General features: G+C 34.4%; 1 protein-coding gene across 3 annotated transcripts in view; it reads right to left on the bottom strand.

Moving 5' to 3' along the window:
- CEP112 (centrosomal protein 112) overlaps positions 1-19,654 on the bottom strand; it is a 587,248-nt gene that overhangs the window by 160,761 nt on the left and 406,833 nt on the right. For all 3 annotated transcript variants that reach the window (XM_072645484.1, XM_072645485.1, XM_072645486.1), the window contains one exon: positions 3,704-3,766. In XM_072645484.1, coding sequence (XP_072501585.1) covers positions 3,704-3,766 — 63 coding nt within the window. The remainder of the gene's footprint in view (positions 1-3,703; positions 3,767-19,654) is intronic.

The following is a 19,654-nucleotide window of genomic DNA, read 5'->3' as shown; positions in this document are numbered from 1 at the left end:
ATATGGGACGAGCCTGCAATTCTATCCTGATCAATTTACTGAAATGTTTTTATCTCACTGACTGGGAGCTAACCCAGAGGGCAACTGACAGAGGCAAATTAGTTTGGGTTTCAGGATTCCTTCCAGGCCTTTTATGGCGGTTACCAGGGCATAAAGAATCCCAGCTCTATATTACCCTGGATGGCGTTCCATTTCTTTGTTGTTGCCTCATTCTTTATGATATGGAAAATGATTTAGGCTTTGAGAGAGTTGTTGCTATCACCATTGTTCAGTTGGGGATTTTTTTTTTTGGAGCTTTATATAAAGTTATGTGGATAGAAAACAAGCTCTGACAGGCCCTACCAAGTCAGAAAGACTTCACGTACAGACTGTGCAATAGAATGGAGAAGCTGACCACCAGGCAATGAATTTATCTGGCCATAGCAATGAAGTGTTCTACCAAGGCATGGAGGAGTTGTTATCTGTTTTAGTAGGCAAAATACTGACAAAATGAAATTACAAATCTTTTGAAATACATAAGAAGACTGTATATCAACAAAATTAATTCTTATAAAAACAAGTTTTAAATTGTCTTTTGACTGACCTGAGGCTGAAAATAAAAAGACAAACGTGCTTCTCAAATGACAAAGAGGGCATGAAACTGGAGGTATCTCTTATTTCAGAAGGTTTATGGCAAGAGGAAATCAGGAGTTAATAAACTTCAGATTTGGAGAAATAAACTAGCCTTATGGTCCAGGATATTCTGAGAGGAAGCATGCTTTCTTTCATGTGGAAAACTAAATTATACATTCTTTGTCAAATACTGCAAGTACGGAGGGAATGCAGCAGCTTTGCAAAAAAATAATCATGCCTTAAAATAAATTAAGGCTTCCTTATAGATTTGGGAATAGGTTAAAGACCAATTAAATGTTTCAGCAGAATAGGATGGCAATAAATTATGCTATTGTTTACATATCCATAATATACAGCTAAGGAATGTGGTCCTTTTGTTTGTAACAGAACAAGAGGTTAATGAAAGTTATCAAAAGAAATCTCTATGGTGAACAATATTACTAAGTTTTTAGAGAACTGTATAAAGTATCCTTGTACTATGACTGTCAAAACACAGCTTTAATTTGCTATTTCAAACAAAAAGAGCAACTAATAGAGAGAGAAATGTTTTGGAATGCCAACTTGGTGTAGGACATTAGAACTGGGAAGTATGGAAGAGTTACACAGGAGTAATACAGTCTCAACATAACCCCACGCCAGTTGCAATGGTCTATTATACTGTTCAGAAGTTATGACATCGTATAAATGAGAGTAGTCTAATTTAAGCCGTCCAAAGTAAAAGAATCTAGAATAAATGTTAAAATTCCAACCTATACTCAGTGCTCAACTGCATATTTCAAACAACAGAACAGCTAAAGGTTTAAACTGAAACATTTAGAAGAGATAAAAAGAGATATATAGCACTGGATGGTTCTTGTGAATGAACTAAACCAGGGGTGTGGAACCAGAGGCCTCAAGGACACATGAGGTCTGTGGGTTCTCAAGTGAAGCCCTTTGACTGAATCCAAATTTCACATGACAAATTTGTGCAGGGTAAGGACCCATTTGGAAGCTACATTATCTTTGGCAAACTATTCTGGTAGCTTCCAGAATCACAAATGATACCCACCACATTGGATCACACTGGCCCGTGTCTTTGATAGGTACTGTTGACCTTCCACAATTTAAAATATTTATTATATTCTTTGGGGGCAAGGATAGAAAATGCTTTAAAATACTCTCTCAATTAGATTGAACATATCGGGGTACCCATTCTACCAATTAAATGTGAAAGAAATATGAGGAATTGAGGATTTAAGCAATTTTTTTAAGACAAGCATCCTGCTTCAGATAAGAAATACATGACACTAAAAACAGACGAAACACAAAAAACTTATTAAAAAAAAAATTGAGATGGAAAGGGCATTATTACATGCCTGACAGAAATTTGTCATGCACTGTGGTTCTGAATTAAAATTTTTTAAAAAGGTATTGTTAAAAAGCAGTTGTGAATTTTTTCTTTTTCATTGTTTATAAAAGATATAATTTCCCCAAAAATATTTTCAGGGAAATATTTGAACATTGGCAATCAAGACATAATCACTGATTTGTATAAACAGAAGAAATATAACATTTATATCATCATTCTAAGAATATATGATTTCCCAAATTGCAATGACCGGCATAAAATACATATTTTAAAGATCAAGCTGTAGACTTTAAGAAATTTCATTATTTGATTTTTTTTGAGAAATGAGTTGGGTTGGTTGCTCTAAAAATCTTAATTATGACATTTTCTAAAAAAAAGAAAAAAGAAACCAAGTTAAATACCACGCTTTCCAACTTTATATATATTAAACAATAAACAATGTCTCCAAAGAATTTCTCAAAAAGGCAGTGGCTCTATGGGTACATTTGTGTTTTCCTTTGTCAATTGCTACTATCTTTTAGCACCCAGAGTTAATGAAAACAAAGGTTTCTACTCATATTTTCTGAAAGAGAGGCTACCACAGCTGTTTTTGTTTACTTCAATTATTTTGGCTAGGGAAGTTGATCTTAACTATCCATGTATCATCTTAAGAAAAATGTTATTATGCCAAGCACCCATGGTTTAACTGGTGTGAAAACGCTTTCCACCATTACAGATTGCAACCCTTTAGTAAATAAGTATTAAAAGAGGTGTCTGAGGCTTGGGACTTGTTTATGCTCAAACAACTAATATCAGAGATGGAATTTGTACATATTTCTTTGTTGACTCCAGGTCTATTTCTAGCTACTATGCCTTATGCTTCACTGTTGCTTTTTAAAATATACACATACAATTGGTCCTCTATACAGTTATATTTAGGTCAAACTGTTCTAGAATACTAACTTATCTAATGGTGAGGAGACAAGTTTCCTATATTCTCCTTGGGAATCTCTATCGTTGACTTACCTTAAAATGAATAAACAGGTAGTAAATAATTGAATGATAACAGATAAATAATGATTTAATGTCAAATACTAGTTCTATTTTTTGTTCTCTAAAAGGATCATTGATACATAGTAGGAAGGGCCCTCAGAGGCCATTCCCTAATTTTTACAAGGAAAGTGAGATTTAGGAACTTTATTTAAGGCGCTTGTTTAAGGTCACAGGTAATAACTGTCAGATGATGGACCTGAATCTTGTTCTTCTGAAATCAAAGCCAGTGATTTTTCCCACTATCCCACATTGCCTCCTGAGTTTGTTGATGAGTTATTGATGTAGCTGATATTTGTTTTACCTTCTAGATTTTACTGAGAAGCAGTCATAAAATTCAACAAAATGTGTCAAAGTTCAGAAAAAGCACCATATGATATCATCCAAAGAGTCTGAGATTATGGATGGAGCTGTGTATAATCTCTCTTGTGAAATATGCTATAGCCTTGGCTGCTGAAGTGCCCTGGCTGGTTTCACAAGATACCCAAAGATATGAATAAAGATATTAAAAGGAATTATTGGACTGGCATGTTTAATTTTCAGGCTTTTTTATGACGTTTAAAATAAGAAACATTTTGATTGCTTGCATCTTCAGTAAAAATAAGTGAACAATGACATTGGCCCATGAAACATATAAGGGAAGTATTCTGGAATCAATTTTAACCGTCAAAAGCAGAGTCACTACTGTGCAAGTTTTTTTTAAATTTTGCTTACCTGTGAGGATTTGGCAAACTTCTGACTATATTCCTTCTCAATCTGCTTCAACCTGCTATTGGCCTGAAAAACACAAACACACACAAATACAAAAGGAAACCAGATTAGCTTAGCTGAAGAGCATGTCCAGACACTTCACTGCTGACCTATATGCTTGGCATCCTCTTGACATGCCTATCACCAGGCAGCTGGGATTGCTGCCAAGTACAACGCCCGTTTGTGGCAGCCACAAAAACCACAGGGTTTGTCTTTGATCTGTAGCCAAGTATTCATCACTTAAAAGGCAAAAAAAATTTCACCTTTGCTGCCACTTATTAGAAAACCATGCAAATTCTGTGGCTAGAAAGAGAAAAAGAGAGAGAAATAGACATACTGAAAGTGTGAAAAGAGAGAGAAGAAAAATTGCAAAGAAGCAAATGGGAAAAGGTATTAATATCAAAAGAGGGAAAAGAGAGAGATTTGGAAAAATTTTGATGAGGAAGTTTAATAGACTTTCACCCTAGTTTGAAGATAAAAAGAAATTAAAATATTCAAATAATAGTAGAAATGTGATATTTGCTTTTTGATTCAATGTTTAAAAATCAACAAAATGCCTAAATCAAATAAACTGAATGCTGAAACCATGGAATATAACTACAAAATTATACAACCTGCCCCACCCTACTCCCAACAGATTTCTCCTTTGATTTTCTATAGTGCTGACTATTGTACTATTCATTTGATACTTAGCATGTGATTGGATTATTATCTATTCTTTTATATATCTGTCCCAAGTTTTCCAAATAGATTACATACTGCCTGAAGGCAAAGATTATATCTTTTTAGTTTTATATCTCCAGTGTTTAGAATAGTTCAGTTCACGCTGTATGTGTTTAATAAGTATTTGAGTTATTAACTCTTCTGAAATATTTAAGGGGAAGAAGCATGCCACTTGAGTAAAAATCATGGGACGTAGTAATTTTAGAAGAATCAAAATTTCAGGTGCCTTTAAGGGCAATGGAAGATGCACTATGCATACATATTTCAATTCAATTCAATTCATTTTACATAATCACAAAGTTAGAGAGGTTGAAAGAGTCCATCTAGGTCAAAGTATAATTGGAAAAACTTTCTCAATAGCACATCCCAAGAGCAGTCATTCAATATTAGTTTCAAGAATTGCAAGAGGCAGGTAACCCTTATTTCCCTTTGGTACTACTTTTCAGTTGAAGGTAGGTTTATTTGTTAGGAAATTTTTACTTCTATCAAATCTAAATTTGCCTCTTTGTAACTTTCATGCATTTGTTTCATGCATGAACTAGAGTTCTGTCCTTTGGGACCAAGAAGAACAAGTTTAACACCTCCTTCAAATGTCAGCATGTAAAATAGTTGGGAGACAGCTACTAAGTCCTAAGTCTTCTCCATATTAGACATCACCAGTTTTTTTCAAAAGATCCTTATAAGGTATGATATTCAGGCCCCAGTTTCCTTTCTACGGACACTTTCCAGTTTAACAACTTATTTCCTAAACATAGCATCTAAAACTAAATATAGACATGGTCTACCAGGGCAGAGTATACAGGGTTATCATTTTCCTAGTCTTCGTCAGTATGCTTCTCAATGTAGCCCAAGGGTGCATTAGCTTTCTTGGCTTCTAAATCATTATGGACTTATACTGAGGTTGTAGTCCACTGAAATTCTTAGATCTATTCCAGAAGAACTGGTCTCTACCAATGACTCCTTCTTCTAGTATTGTCAATCTGTTTTATTTTAACCTATGTGTAAAAATTTACATTGATTCCTTTTCAATTTCATCACTTTAGATTTAGTTCACTATACTAGCCTTTCAAGAGTTTGCAGATTCCTGATTTTGTCACCCAGTGTCTTAGCTATCTTTCCTTGTTTGGTATAATCAGAAAATTTAATATGTAGACACTTGTTCTGAATTGAACTCCACAAAGAATATAGTGAGTAGGCTATAGAATATTACCAATGATGATTGTTTGGAATAAATGGTATAAAATACAACCAAGGATATGCATGATTAGAAAAAGAAGTGGGTTGATAAAACACCAAAGAACAAGATAGTCACACTTAATGTGGCACTGACAGAATCAATCAATATGAGTGAGTGAAGCCTAAGTGGCTATAAGGATGGTGGGAGAGGAAGGTAATGACTACTTTGTTTGCATTTGAAATGCCTATAGTGCAACTAGTCCAAGATCTTCAAAAGGCAGTTGAGGAGGAAGAGCATGCCAGGCTTGGAGGACAATCAGTATATAGGTAGAGAGATGGGAGATGGAATGTCATGTCTGTCTGTGTTCATCCTTTATTTTCAAAGAAGACCATGACATCAGAGAAATGATGACATAACTTTCACTTGACTTTGTTTTGAGTGAGGGAGGGCTGTGAAAGGTCACCAATCTCACTTTCCCCTCCTGAGCCATATGGATCCAGTCAGCAGATATTCATCAGGATGACTGAAGAAAGCCCAGGATGCAATAGTAGCAAGTAGGCTACTATGAGTGGACTAAAGAGTACATGGAAAGAAATAAAATGTAAGATTACTTCAAAGAGAAGAAGTAATAGGTGGCAAAAGCTTTAAATGTCAAAATAAGTTAACATTTGATCCTAGTGGACAGAAAGTTGTTGGAGTTTATTGAACAGAGGAGTGACATGGACAGATCATCACTTTAGGACAATCACTTCAGCTGTGTGGAGGATGGATTAGAGTAGGGGAAGACTTCAGGAAGGGAGACCAAGTAGGAGACCACTGAAATAGTACTGGCAAGAGGTAATCTTAACCTGAAACAGGTGATGGCTGTCTGAGTAGACACAAGAAGATGTATATAATAGATACCACTCATCCTTCATTTCAAAGAGGACCAGTGACTTCATGAGGTGATGTCTTGACTTGTGAATGAACTGGATTTAAGTAAGGCAGAGTGGCACAAAGTTGTCACCTTTACTCTTTCTTTCACAGCCACTGAAGTCCAGTGGCAAGACAAAAGTCAGAATGACTGGTAATCGCTTGGGATTCAGCGTATGACCTTGGTGTCTCTGATACCTGACCAAGCTCGCAGCACTCCATAGCGCCTATTTCAGCTACCTTCATGGCTGATGGAGCAAACTTTTCTCATTCACCTATTCCACTAGGGGAAGTCTTCACTTGCTTGGGGTAAATATCCCCCTTACTCACTGAAGGGCCTGTAGCCTGTTGGTTACCTCCAGTCTGATTTAGCCTGTCCACCAAGACAGTTTTAGTGGGTGTGGTCGCTGTGCATGCAGCTTCTTGGAGCCACAGGTGAGAGGTGGATTAAAAATGGACACCACATATGTATAAGCAGTCCTGAAAAGGTCTTGGTAAGCTCTCACACCAGAGGTGCTAGTGCTCCCTGAAAATCCTATAGATCCCGTGCATGTGTTCGTCCTTCATTGCCGAAGAAGACCATGCCATCAGAAACAATGACATGACTTGCACCTGACTTTGTTTTGAGTGAGGAAGGGCTGTGCAGGTCACCAGCCTCACTTCTCCTCCAGACCCATCTGAATCCAGTGACCTGTTATTCATCAGGATGACTGGAGATGATCCAGGATGAGGCAATTGGAGTTAAGTGACTTGCCCAAGGTCATACAGTTAGTGAGTATCAAGTGTCTGCGGTGAGAGTTGAACTCAGGTCCTCCTGACTTCCGCACTGGTGCTCTATCCACTGCACCACCTAGCTGCCCCATATACTCCATGACAGATACAGAAACAACAGACATATTGAAGATAGAAATAACAAGGTTTTGCACCTGACTTGATACATGGGATAAATGAGAGTGGGGAGTTGAAGAGGACGCCAAGGTTGCAAATTTAAGTAGCTGAAAGGATGTTGATAGTAACAGGGAGGTTTAGAAGAGAGATTTATTTGGGGGGGTGGGGCAGGAAAGACAACAAGTTCTGCACTGAATTTGAGATGCCTATAGTACAACCAGTTCAAGATCTTTGAAAGGCAGTTCATGATGCAGGACTGAAACTCAGGGAAAAGATTAGGGTTGGATATGTACAACTGGGTATAACTTTCATGAAAATGATCATTTAACCCATGGGAAAAGGGAAGATCAGTAAGGGACCAAAAAAATATGAGAAGTCCTAGGATAGAGACAAATGTTGCAAAGAGATCAAGAAGATATAGTTTGAGAAAATGCCATTACTCTTGACAGTTAATATGCAAAGGGGAAGAGTGACTGGCCTATGGTGGTCACTTCCATGGAGCCTGCAATGATTTTCCTTGTGTGTTCCAATCCAAATGGCTACATGGAAGATTAAGATCAGTCTACTTCTAGATAAGTGCTAAGTGATGGTGAAGAGTTATCTAAAATTGGCTGAGGAATGAAAAGAAATGATGAATTAAGGACAGATGAGCTGGAATTAAATGTGCATACAAAAGAGGGTGACCATCTCAGCTTTCCCTCTTTGTTTGTTTAAAAAGAATTTTTATTGATGTCTTTTTTTTTTTTTTTTACAAAACTGAAATTTCTCCCAGTTTCTCTCCTTTTTCCCATCTAGAGAGAGAGAGCTCCTAAACTAAATATTTTTAAATAAAAAGAAAAAAAATAAAGACAATGATACACTGAAGAAATCTGAAAAATATATGCAATGTTCAATACCCACAGACCTTGTACCTCTGCAAAGGAGTGAGATGGTGGTATCTTCTTAGACAGATATAATTTTAAAAACACTTTTTTTTTTTTACAAGATTCACTTTTCATGGTTTTTATAGCTGTTCTTTCTATTTATAATCTGGTAGAATGCACTATTTCTCATTTTTGAGAATAATTTGTGTAGTATTTATATATTGTCTTTAAAAGTTTAATAGAATTCTCCCTTGTGATCCCTCAGATCAAAAAGTTCTCCCTTTTATACTCCCCACTACCCTTTACAGTGACTTCTATTTTTTTTTCTAAGATAGGATTATTTGAGGTCTCTATTTGGTCTTTTGTTAGAGTATTTTAAATTTTGGAGGTATTACTATATTTCTTTTGTGTTCTTGGATTTATTAGCATATAAATAAATATGAGGTTCAGCTAATTATTTTTATTTCTTCCAGTTTTGTTTTGATTTGATTTTCCATACTCTTCTTTTTAATAATGTTGACTAAAGCTTTATCAATTTTGCTTATTAATTTGCAGTGAACAGAGCACTAGGTTTGAGGCAGGAAGAACTGAGTTCAAATCTGGTCACAGATACTTGTTAGCTGTGTAACCCTGGACAAGTCATTTAACCTGTTTGCCTCAGTTTCTTCAACTGTAAAATGAAGATAATAATAGCACCTACTTCCTATGACTGTTGGGAGGATCGAATGGGATAATATTTGTGAAGTATTCAGTACAATATTTGGTTTATAGTAGATGTTTAATAAATGCTTGTTTGCTTCCTTTATTAGCTATTTCAAAGAAATAGTTTTTAGTTTTATTTTTATAGGGTTTTTTTTTTGTTTTTGTTTCCAGTTTATCTATTTCTTTTAATATTCAATAGCTCCTCTTTTGTGCTCACTTTGTGTTTGTTTGTAGGCTTTAAAGTTTTATATGATGTATAATCAATTCATTAATAACTTCCTTTTATATTTTGCTATTTGATTTTAAGGCATGTAATTTTTCCCTTGTGGACTTTTTAAGTTGCATTCCAGAAATCTTGGTATATTATTTAATCATTATAATTTTCTTTTACATAACTATTATTTCTATGCTTTGTTTTTGACCCACTTGTAATTTAATATTTCGTCACTAAGTCTCCATTTAGGTCTAGGTCTTTTGTTTGTGCTCTCTGAACTGATTTCTCCTTTTATTGCATTCTGATCTATAGATGATATATTTGCTGTTACTGCTATATGTGTATATATATACTGTCCTTTAATACATGATGAATTTTTGTAAAAGTTCCATATGTAGTTGAGAAATATGTATATTCTTTAGCAATCCCATCAGAAATTTTTTAGCTCTAGTTTCTCCAGAAATTTGTTCAATTTTATATTTTTCCTTTTTATCTTTCTTTTTGACCAAAACAGAGAGAAGGACATTGAAATCTCCTTGTAGTTTAGATAATATTTCCCTTATGCATTCAGATTTGCACCAATACTCCCTCCACTTTCTTCTTGGCTTGCAGGCTTTTCAAGTTGAAGAATTTACCAGCAATGAGGTAACTGACCTAGATGCCATGCTCATCCACACTGAAGGTGGCTGACAATATTGTTGAAAACATCATGCTAATGAAAAGCATCGGAGCAAGCACACAGCCTTGTTTCACTTCAATGGTGACTGGGAAAGCATGAGGGCATAGTCCATTATCCTGAACCCAGGCAAGCATGCCATCATGGAACTGAAGTACAATAGTGAGGAACTTCTCCAGGCAACCAAGTTTTGACATAATTTTCCATAAGCCCTCATGAATGACAATACCAAAGGCCTTGGTCAGACAAACAAGTATTGTGTACAGACCTCTTGCTCTACTCCTGGCATTTCTTTTGGAGTTGTTCGGCAGCAAGCACCATATCGACTACTCCTTGGCCCTTTCTGAAGCCACTCTGTTTGCAGTCTCTCTTTTCTCCACACTCAAGAATTCTCCAATCCCCCCAATTTGTCACTCTTTGCCCTAATTTTGGAATTTTATTTCTTAATTCCTTTTTCTTCCTTCCTTTTATCTAGTTAAATAATTATTAAATCCCCCTTTTCCTTCCCATCAATTTTTTTCAGTTTTTTCATTTTCTGCATCTTATTCTAAAAAGTATGCATTTCACTCCCCTTCATTAATTCTCTTTCCTTTCTATCTATTCTAAATTTTTATTTTCTGATTCATGGACCTTAATATTTATTTATTACTTATTACTCCGTATTCTTAATGGAATGAAAACTTTCGAAGTACTTATTTTGAATCCCCTGTTCTAAACAATTTCTATGTTTTATCTTGTAGATCTTGCTCTCTCTCCTCTCTATTTTATATTGTATTCTACTCTTAGAATTATTAATTCCTTCAAGAGACAGAGAACATGAAAATATTGCTTCACAACAGAAATATTCCTGTTATCTCTGACTGTGTGGTCTATTTGTAGTCTCTGCATTTCCAATGATTTTTTCCCCATTTGTGATGTAATGATCTCCGAAGTTCACACCTTCCTCTTCTGGATGTCAACTACTTCCCAGCAACTCTGATTCTCTTCTTCTAAAGGAAGATTCTATCCATGAAGGTACAACTCTTTCTCAGAGGTAGTGGTCTAAGTACAAATATCTTTTGACTGTATCTCTTTTAAGATTCCCATCTCCCATTACAGAATTCTTTTATTTCTTCTCATGGAGTATTCTTCAGTAGGAACCCCTACCACCACTCAATCAATATAGCCTCATTTCTGTCCCCTCATGCATTCTCTAGTGGCCTATCTTCTTTCTGAGAAACTAACCAAGTTACTTTATTTTCACTGTTGACTACTGACATATTAACGGTATATCACACATTTCCCCTCTATCTTCTTTTTTCTCCTCTTCCCTTTTATGTGTTTTCTTATTCTGTAGTGTAATCCCACAAAAACACAGATTCACTCATAGGTAGAGCATTTCAAGATTTAGTTCACGATGTTTCAGGCCTGTTCCTTTACCATTACTTCTTTACATTTAAGTTCTGCTTTCATCTTTTGGTTCCTCTGTTCTTTTGTTAACTCCAAAGCTTATTTCTTTTTAGTTTTTATTTCCCTTTTAGTAATTTCTAGAGATGGGTTAATTTGTTTTGTATACTTGATAGGATTACAGTAGAATTTATCTACTTTCTTTTTTGTGTCTGGAGTGTTTGAGAGGCAAACAACATGCTCACATACGGATTTTTTGGTAGGATTATGTCAGATCCCTCTCTTTTATCAAACATCTATCTTTTCATTTATGACTGGGTTTAGATTTCTAGAGAATGTTCCTGGGTTGTTCTGTTCTTCAGAATACATTAATCCATTCCTTTCATGGTTTCTGGTAGATGTAGAACAGTTTATGTTATTTGAATTTTTAACCAGACCTTCCTCCTTGTCACTTGTGGAATTTGTTGCCTGTTATTGGAATTACTCTATTTAACCACAATGAATCTTGGAGTTTGCAGCATAGGCTTCCCCATCCTTTTTGTTTTTTCTTTTTAGACGTATCTATGGATTCTTTTGATTGGTACTTCATTTTCTGTTGTCAAGAGTTCTAGGCAATTTTCTTGTATTTTAATTTTTTTATGAAAGTTTTATGAAGTTCAAATTTTTAAAATTTTTTTTATGTTCTTCTGACTGACCTATGATTGTTGTCCTGTTACATCTTATCTTTAAGTTAGATATATTTTGCTTGCATAGAGATCATGTGTTCTTTTAATATTACTACTTTTTGTTTTTCTTATTCCAGGCTGTCCTTCATTTCTTTGTATTTTTATTCCCAATCAACTGTTCTCTCTTTTCTTTCTTTTGAGAGATTAACCACTGTATTTGAGATATTTACTCTGAAAATTATTTCTGCTATACAGGACATAAATTCTGCTTTAACAATTTTTATTTCTCTCTTGAATCATTCAGAAACATCCTGCTATGGTTCTATACTCTCTTGGGACTCCACAAGGTCTTCTGTCTTCTCAGGTTTTGATTTATTTTCCTTTATCTTACAATATTTATTCAGAGATGTCTTGACTTGTTAGATGTCTTGCAGCCATGTTCTTGGATAATATCTTCTATATTGATTTATATGTTTGTACTCAAGAGTTTTTAATTGTGTTTTCTTGCTCTTGAAATATTTGGCAATTTAAGGTGGATTGTTGCTGTTGCTGTTTTTTTGATCCCCTATGGCTCAGTTTTTTATACCTTTCCCTTTGATGGTAGATCCCCTAGGGCTAGACTTCAAGGCTACCTCAGCCTCCCAGTAGGAGGAATTCACTTTTCACTGCCTTCAGCCCCAAGCCCAAGTGACTTCTGGGGAGACAAAAATTGGCCCCAAATGGTTGCTCAGGCTTGGTGTAATCTGCACATTGGTGTCATGTATCTGGAGGAAACTGGGATTTCTCCCATTTTTTTCTTTTTTTACTTCTCTGGCTGAGTCCTGTTGCAGCATATCGAACTGCTTCCCTAGGCAGAGTATGCTTCCTAATATCTCTTTTTCCTTTGTATGTGTAATGGTAATTTAAATGGGAAGATCTTTCCAATTCATTAGTAGGCCCATGCGACCTGCTTAAGTCACATGGAAGCCTAAGTCACGTAAGTTTGAGTCACATGAAGCCTGTGGTGAGAGGAGTTTGCTGAAGGGGTGGAGCAGGAAGGATGGAACAGGAAGAGGTAGAGCTAGAGTAGAGATGAAAGGAAATTTGGTCAGAGGGTAGTCAGGTGTATGTGTATGCATGTGTGTAAAAATATTTTCTATGTGGTTCTATTTATCAGTTCTTTCTTTGGATGTAGATAATATCTTCCTTCATAGGTCTTTTGAGTATTTATAATAGTCAAAATAACATTTATTCAAAGTTATTTTAAAACAATTTTTGCTGTTTGTGCATACGTTTTCTTGGTTCTGCTTGTTTCACTCTATTTTGTGTAAGTCTGTTCATGTTTTTCTAATATCAGAGTTCGTCATTTCTTATGTCACAGTAGTAGTATTTCGTCATAATCATATACCACAACTTGTTCAGCCATTCTCCAATGGGCATGCCTGCAATCTCCAGTTCTTTGAGACCAGAAAGAGAGCTACTATAAGCATTTTAGAATATATATGTTAATTTCCCTTTCCCATAATCATCTTTGGAAATAGACCCAGTAGTGGTATGGCATTGTCAAAGGATATATGTCAGTTTAATAACTCTTCAGGCATTATTTCAGAGTGCTCTAAAAAATGGTAAGTTCCATTCATAGTTTCACCAACAGTGAATTAGTGTGTCAATTTTTCTACATCCATTCCAACATTTGTTACTTTCCCCTTCAATCATTTTAGCCACTGATAGGTGTAAAATGATATCACAAGGTTGTTTTAATTCACATTTCTCTAATCAGTAATAATTTAGAGCATTTATTCATATGACATAAATTATTTTGATTTTTCTTCATTGGAAAATTGACTCTTCATATCTTTTAACCATATCCTTTGATCCTTTGATAAATTGGGAATGACTTGTATTCTTTGACAAAGTTCTTTATATATTTGATATATGAGACTGCTATCTGAAAAACTGTCAATAAATATACTCCTCCCCAATTTTCTGCTTTCTTTCTAATCTTGGCTATATTTGTCTTATTTGTAAAAAACCTTTTTTAATTTAATATAATCAAAATTATCTATTTTACAATTAACTTTGCTTTCTCGTATTTATTCATAAATCGTTCACATATCCCTAAGTCTTATAAGTAACATGTTTCATGTTCTAATTGTCTTGTAAAATCTGTTTTCATATCTAAATCATGTATCCATTTTGACCTTACCTAGGTAAATGGCATAAGATATTGGTCTATGCCCAGTTTCTGTCATTCTGTTTTCCAGTTTTCCCAACCATTTATTACCAAATATTGAATTTTTATGCCAAAATTTTAAGTCTTAACACTTGTCAAATATAAGGCTACGTTTATTTGCTGTAAATTATATGTCTATTCTATTCCATCGATCTACCTTCTTATTTTTAGGCAATCTCTTCTTTATTTCTATTTCTGGCATTAATAAATTCATAAAAGCAATTTTCTGTTTACTATGTTGGCCCATATTTCTGAAATTCTTATTAAAACACTAATTCTATAAAGATGGCTCAAAAGAATGTTTTTATGTGTTATATAATAAACTTTGTTAATATAATTCTATGAAGTATGGAAAGATTTTTTTATTTTACTAAAGAGAAAAAACTGCTGCGTACATGAAGCTGTTTAATTTATTAATACCTATAATAAACTATCACAGCTCTTTAACAAATCTAGCTTCTTTTGGATGAATGACTTCAAGCCCTTCACTGATCTTGAAATTTGTTGGTCTTAGTTCATATGATGCCAGCATTACCTACGCAGGATAGCTCTAATGAGCCATTCATCACTAGAAAAGGATTAAAAGTTAACTTTTATATCATTGAGGTTTTTACTTTTCTCTGAAAGATATGAAGGTTCAGGTGTTTGTTAGCACAGGAAAGCTCTCATTACAGGGGCACTTACTCTTTATTTCCCTGGGGCTAATGGAAACTAAGCTCATAAAGACAACTCTCCAAATCATACAATATACACACCCTGCAATATTCATGTTAGAGCTTGCTAGTCATCATTGAACAGAATTATATCAGTCTGTGAAAAAAAAATGAAAGAATATGAAGAACAAAAAAAAAATCTGTCAAACTGTAATTTTATCTGATTCCAGAGTATTTCTATGATTCTGCTCTGAAATAAAAATTAACGCTCATTTCCAAGAAAAAAGAAGCATTTAAAAAAAGTTGGAATGAGATAAGCAAATACTCTTTCAAACATTTCAACAAAACTTGGCTTAAAATTCATGACTAATTCACCACCAAAATGTGTGGATAAGCTTAACTTTCTTCAATAATTTTATAAAATTAAAAAAATGTTCTCTATTATGTAGAATAAATCATGGGAATCCTGGGTTAAGATAGTAAATAGAAAAGAAAATACTATCTAACTATATTAGTCAAACTTATTAGAAATAAACAAACTTAGACAACCATAAGTAGTAGCCAGAGAAGATGATCTTCTGGTCTGGCCCTTTCTATGTACAAACTTCTAAAAATATGGTAGATTATATATATTCTAATTTTTCAGGATTTTCCTGGGATGACTGTTATTCTCTTTTCCTAATGCTTAACATAAGGACACATTTACTTGTCTAACTTTTGACCTTAACATGTGTTGATAAACTTTGTAAGGCTGGTCTGGCATTTGGAAGGTACAGTATATTCTTAGGATAAAGAGGAGAAGGTTTTGGGGAAGTTATTGCAAATTATAGGAAATTAAACCTAATTTCAAACTGAAAAACTGCATGTAATAAAGATGTTCCTTTTGATATTTCATCATGATGTGGACTTGATCATAGGCTCTCAGGAGGCTATTTGAGCCACTTAGCAAGTTCCAACAGGTTTTATACCAGGCTGGAAAATCCTCAAATGTAGACCAAGTGATAAACTTTGCTCATTATCAAAGGCAGAAATTCTTAGCCTTTTTTGTACCATGTACAACTATGGTAGCCTTCAGAGGAGATGCCTCTGAGAGGTTATTTATGTGTGTCTACCAGGATCCCTTTTATTTTTTTTAATATTAATTAAATATTATTTAATAAAATAAAATTTTAAATAATTAATTAACTCTAAGAGGTCAATGGGACTCTTAGAATAATGTTTTTAAGTGAGTAAAATAAAATATGTAAGAAAGCAAAGGATACAAATTGAAAACCAGTTTTCTATATGTGAATGTATGTATATACATACATAAAGGTATGTGTGTACAAAAAGTTCATGGACCCCGGTTTAAGAATCTCTTATCTTACCTTAGCTTAATCTAGGGAAGTTTATCAGTAGGGAGTTGGTCATGAGGGAATGAATTCTAAATTCAGTAACCTATGTGAAACTATCTACTAAGGTGTGGAGGGGTTTTTTAAAAAGTCTGTTTACACAGTGTTTTAAAACTGACAGAGAGCTTTACACATTTCATCTAATTTGGTCCTTTCAAAAACTGTGTGAGGCTGGTACTACAGTGATCATTATCTCTGTTTTACAGATAGGGAAGCTGAGGCTCAGAAAGTGTAAGTGACTTGCCAAAGGTTACATATGTAGAAGTGTCAGAGGCAGAATCGGAACTCAGATTTTTTTGACTCCATATCAAGCACTCTGTTTTCTATATCCTCAGGAGAGGTGGTATGCATTTGGGTAAAGTCAAAAGTCCTTGAAGTACTACAGTAATATGATTTCATAGTTTTTTAAAAGTAAAAATTTCATGAGAATCAATGTTTTTTCATATATCCCCTAATTCTATCCTGCAGAAAACCAAGATTCCACACAACACAGATTGGGAAATGCTGGACTGATCAAAGTACAAGTAAATAAGGATAAATAAAGAACACGTAATAAAAAAATTCCTTTACTTCCTTAAGTAGAATTTTTGGTGGGGGCACAAATATATATTACTGATACGAACTTTCATTTCAATATTTTGTATGTTTTCTTCTTTTGCTAAGTCATTTCCTATTTCTATCAGAGGCATATGGCTTTCTACCATTTGTAATTGGTGCTAAGCTACTACAGCTAGGGCCACATAGCATGTATCTTTTAAAATATGGAAATGGAGACATAAAATGAAAAGATGTTGACAACTAGAATACATCCTCAGACAAACTGTTAAGTAAGCAAAGTCTATCATTAAATTGCCACCACTATTTTCAGAACATTGTTTTTTCCCTTGTGTAATTCCTATCCCAATTCAAGCAATCAGTTCCCTCCACTGTCTAAGACCTTCAACTTATGTCAGCTTTTATCTGATTTGCCCTCTAGAGTCAGATCCTGTCTTCAATAAGTTCCCATCAAAATGTTCTCAAATTAATTAATAAAAGTTATTAATGATGCATAATGGCTCAATGTACTGTTATCCTAAATGGTTTCTAAACTTTTAATAGAGGTCCTTACCTAAAGGAAAATGTCTTGAATGGCAGACTATTGGATCTTTGTGCAAGTCTTGTGCTAACATAGGCAAAAATATATTTTGCCAAAATAAAATTTCACAGATTTGTCTGTAAAAGATTTCTTTTTTAGTTATAGTAGAAATAATCCTACTTTTCTCAAAACCTGGAGCATAACAAATATCCTAAATATTAGAGCACCTTGCATATAAAAATTCTTTTATTTCTATCACATGCAAATTTGTGAGAGATACCCCCTAAACAGTATAAATTTAGTTGTGTATTCTTAGTTTCAATCCTCAAATATAGATAATTTTGTAGCAATCCATCACCAACAAATTACAAGACATATTAATTTTTTAAACTTTAATATACAGATACTAAAGTAAACTTTTCAATTTAAACTTGAGTTTCTTCATTTTTATCTCAATATGACAATGGATTTTCAGGAAGCTTCAGAAAAAAATTACACACCTTTTTTATGTTTGAACTTTTTCCCTCTTGCAAACAATGGCAAGCTTTGTTATTTCACTCATAATTAATTTTGTTTTTGCTTTCAACATGTAAAATGAAAGATCACCTACCAGATAGAGGCAGGTATAGTATCAATAAAAGATGACTAATTCCAAGAGCAGCAGTTGTAATAAAATAGCCTTAACATGAACATTCTGTGTACAGGTTTTTGTTTTTTTTCCAAGTAATCAATATTCCAAGACAATTAAAAAATAAGTCATAGATTATTGCCCTGTATTCTTATCAGCAATAATTAGTATCCATCACTTACAGATTAATTAATATTAAAGCTTGTTGGTATTCATATAATTTAAATTTATAGGACTAAAATGATCAATCAATCAAGGGTTTGTTATACAACTACCATGTCAGATATCATCTTGAGCTGGGGAAACAAAGATACAAGTGAAATTGTCCTTGCCCTGAAGGATCTTACATTATAAAAACGGGAGATAATATATAAATTTAACTATATACAAATCTATTTTTAAAGTGGGAGGTAATTTGGATGGGGTACCAGCACCTGGGATGTGGTAAAGAAAATTCTCTTGTAATAGATAATACTGAGCTAAACTTAGAAAAAAAAAAACTAGGATTTTAAGAGGCAGAACTAAAGCACAAGTGCATTCTGGGAATGGGGTACAATCTGTATGAAAACAGAGAAATAAAGAAGGAATATCATGTGTAAGGGACAATAAGGAGAGTCTGGCTGTCTCATAGGGCAAATGATGGAGAATAAGATATAATAAGATTGGGGAGGGAGGTTGGGATCAGGCTGTAAAGGGCTCTAAATGCCACAAAATAATAATTTGTATTTGACTCTAGAGGACAAGAGCAATTAGAAGAGCAACACAGCCTGGTCCTTTAGGAATATCACTTTGGCAGTGATGTAGTGGGTGGACCGAAGAAATGATAGTCTCTCTCAGGGAGACCAATTAGGAGGTAAGTGAAATAGTAATAAGGGCTCAAACTAGGTGATATGTTATGAGAAAGGAATGGATGTAAAAGATGTTTCAGAGATAGAAACAAGATTTGGTAAATGAATGGATATGAGGAGGTGAGGGTGAGTAAAAGATTAAGGATGGCTTTGTGATTATAAACCTGTTTGTTTTTTTGTCTTTGTCCTTCATTCTCGAAGAGGACCATGACATCAAGATGATGACATGACTTACAGCTGACTTTGGTTTGAGGGAGGACTGTGAAAGGTCACCAACCTCACTTTCTTCTCCTGAGCCATGTGGGTCCAATGGCCTAATATTCATCAGGATGGCTAGAGATGACTCAGGATTCAGTGTGAAACACTAGCCCATTTAGGTTAAGGTCTTGTCACATTCTCACTTTGAGTGAGATATACCTATTCAATGAACAGGTTTCTTTAAGTAGTTAATCAAGGGATAGCCCTCAAGGAGGCAGTAAGGTGTAAAAAATGAGTGACCTCCATTTTTTTTGGAGTCAGAATACCTAAGTTGAAGACTTAGTAGATCTATTTCCCTGGATAAAACATTCAACTTCCCTGGGACTCATTTTCCTCATCTGTAAAATGCAGAAAGCATTTTTGCATTCATAAGACTGTGGAGAGGAAACCAGTTGATAAGTCTTAAGATGCTACATAAATATATACAATTATAATTTTCATGTCAACACGTTTAATTGGTTAGCTAATTAAGTAGTGACAAACAGAATTCAGAATTTACAAGATTTCTGATTTACTGATCAACCTCTTTACTTTATAAGTTCATTTTCTCACTAGGGACCTAGGAGTCAGGAGTATTTCGTTAAAATATGTCTGTCATGTAATCCTACTGTTTTAGGTTTTTCTTATCAGTTAAACAAACACCT

Source organism: Notamacropus eugenii, chromosome 2, assembly GCF_028372415.1.
Source record: "Notamacropus eugenii isolate mMacEug1 chromosome 2, mMacEug1.pri_v2, whole genome shotgun sequence".
NCBI classification, from domain to species: domain Eukaryota; kingdom Metazoa; phylum Chordata; class Mammalia; order Diprotodontia; family Macropodidae; genus Notamacropus; species Notamacropus eugenii.
The sequence above is the reverse complement of the archived record's forward strand: the minus strand, read 5'-3'. Positions and strand labels throughout refer to the sequence as shown.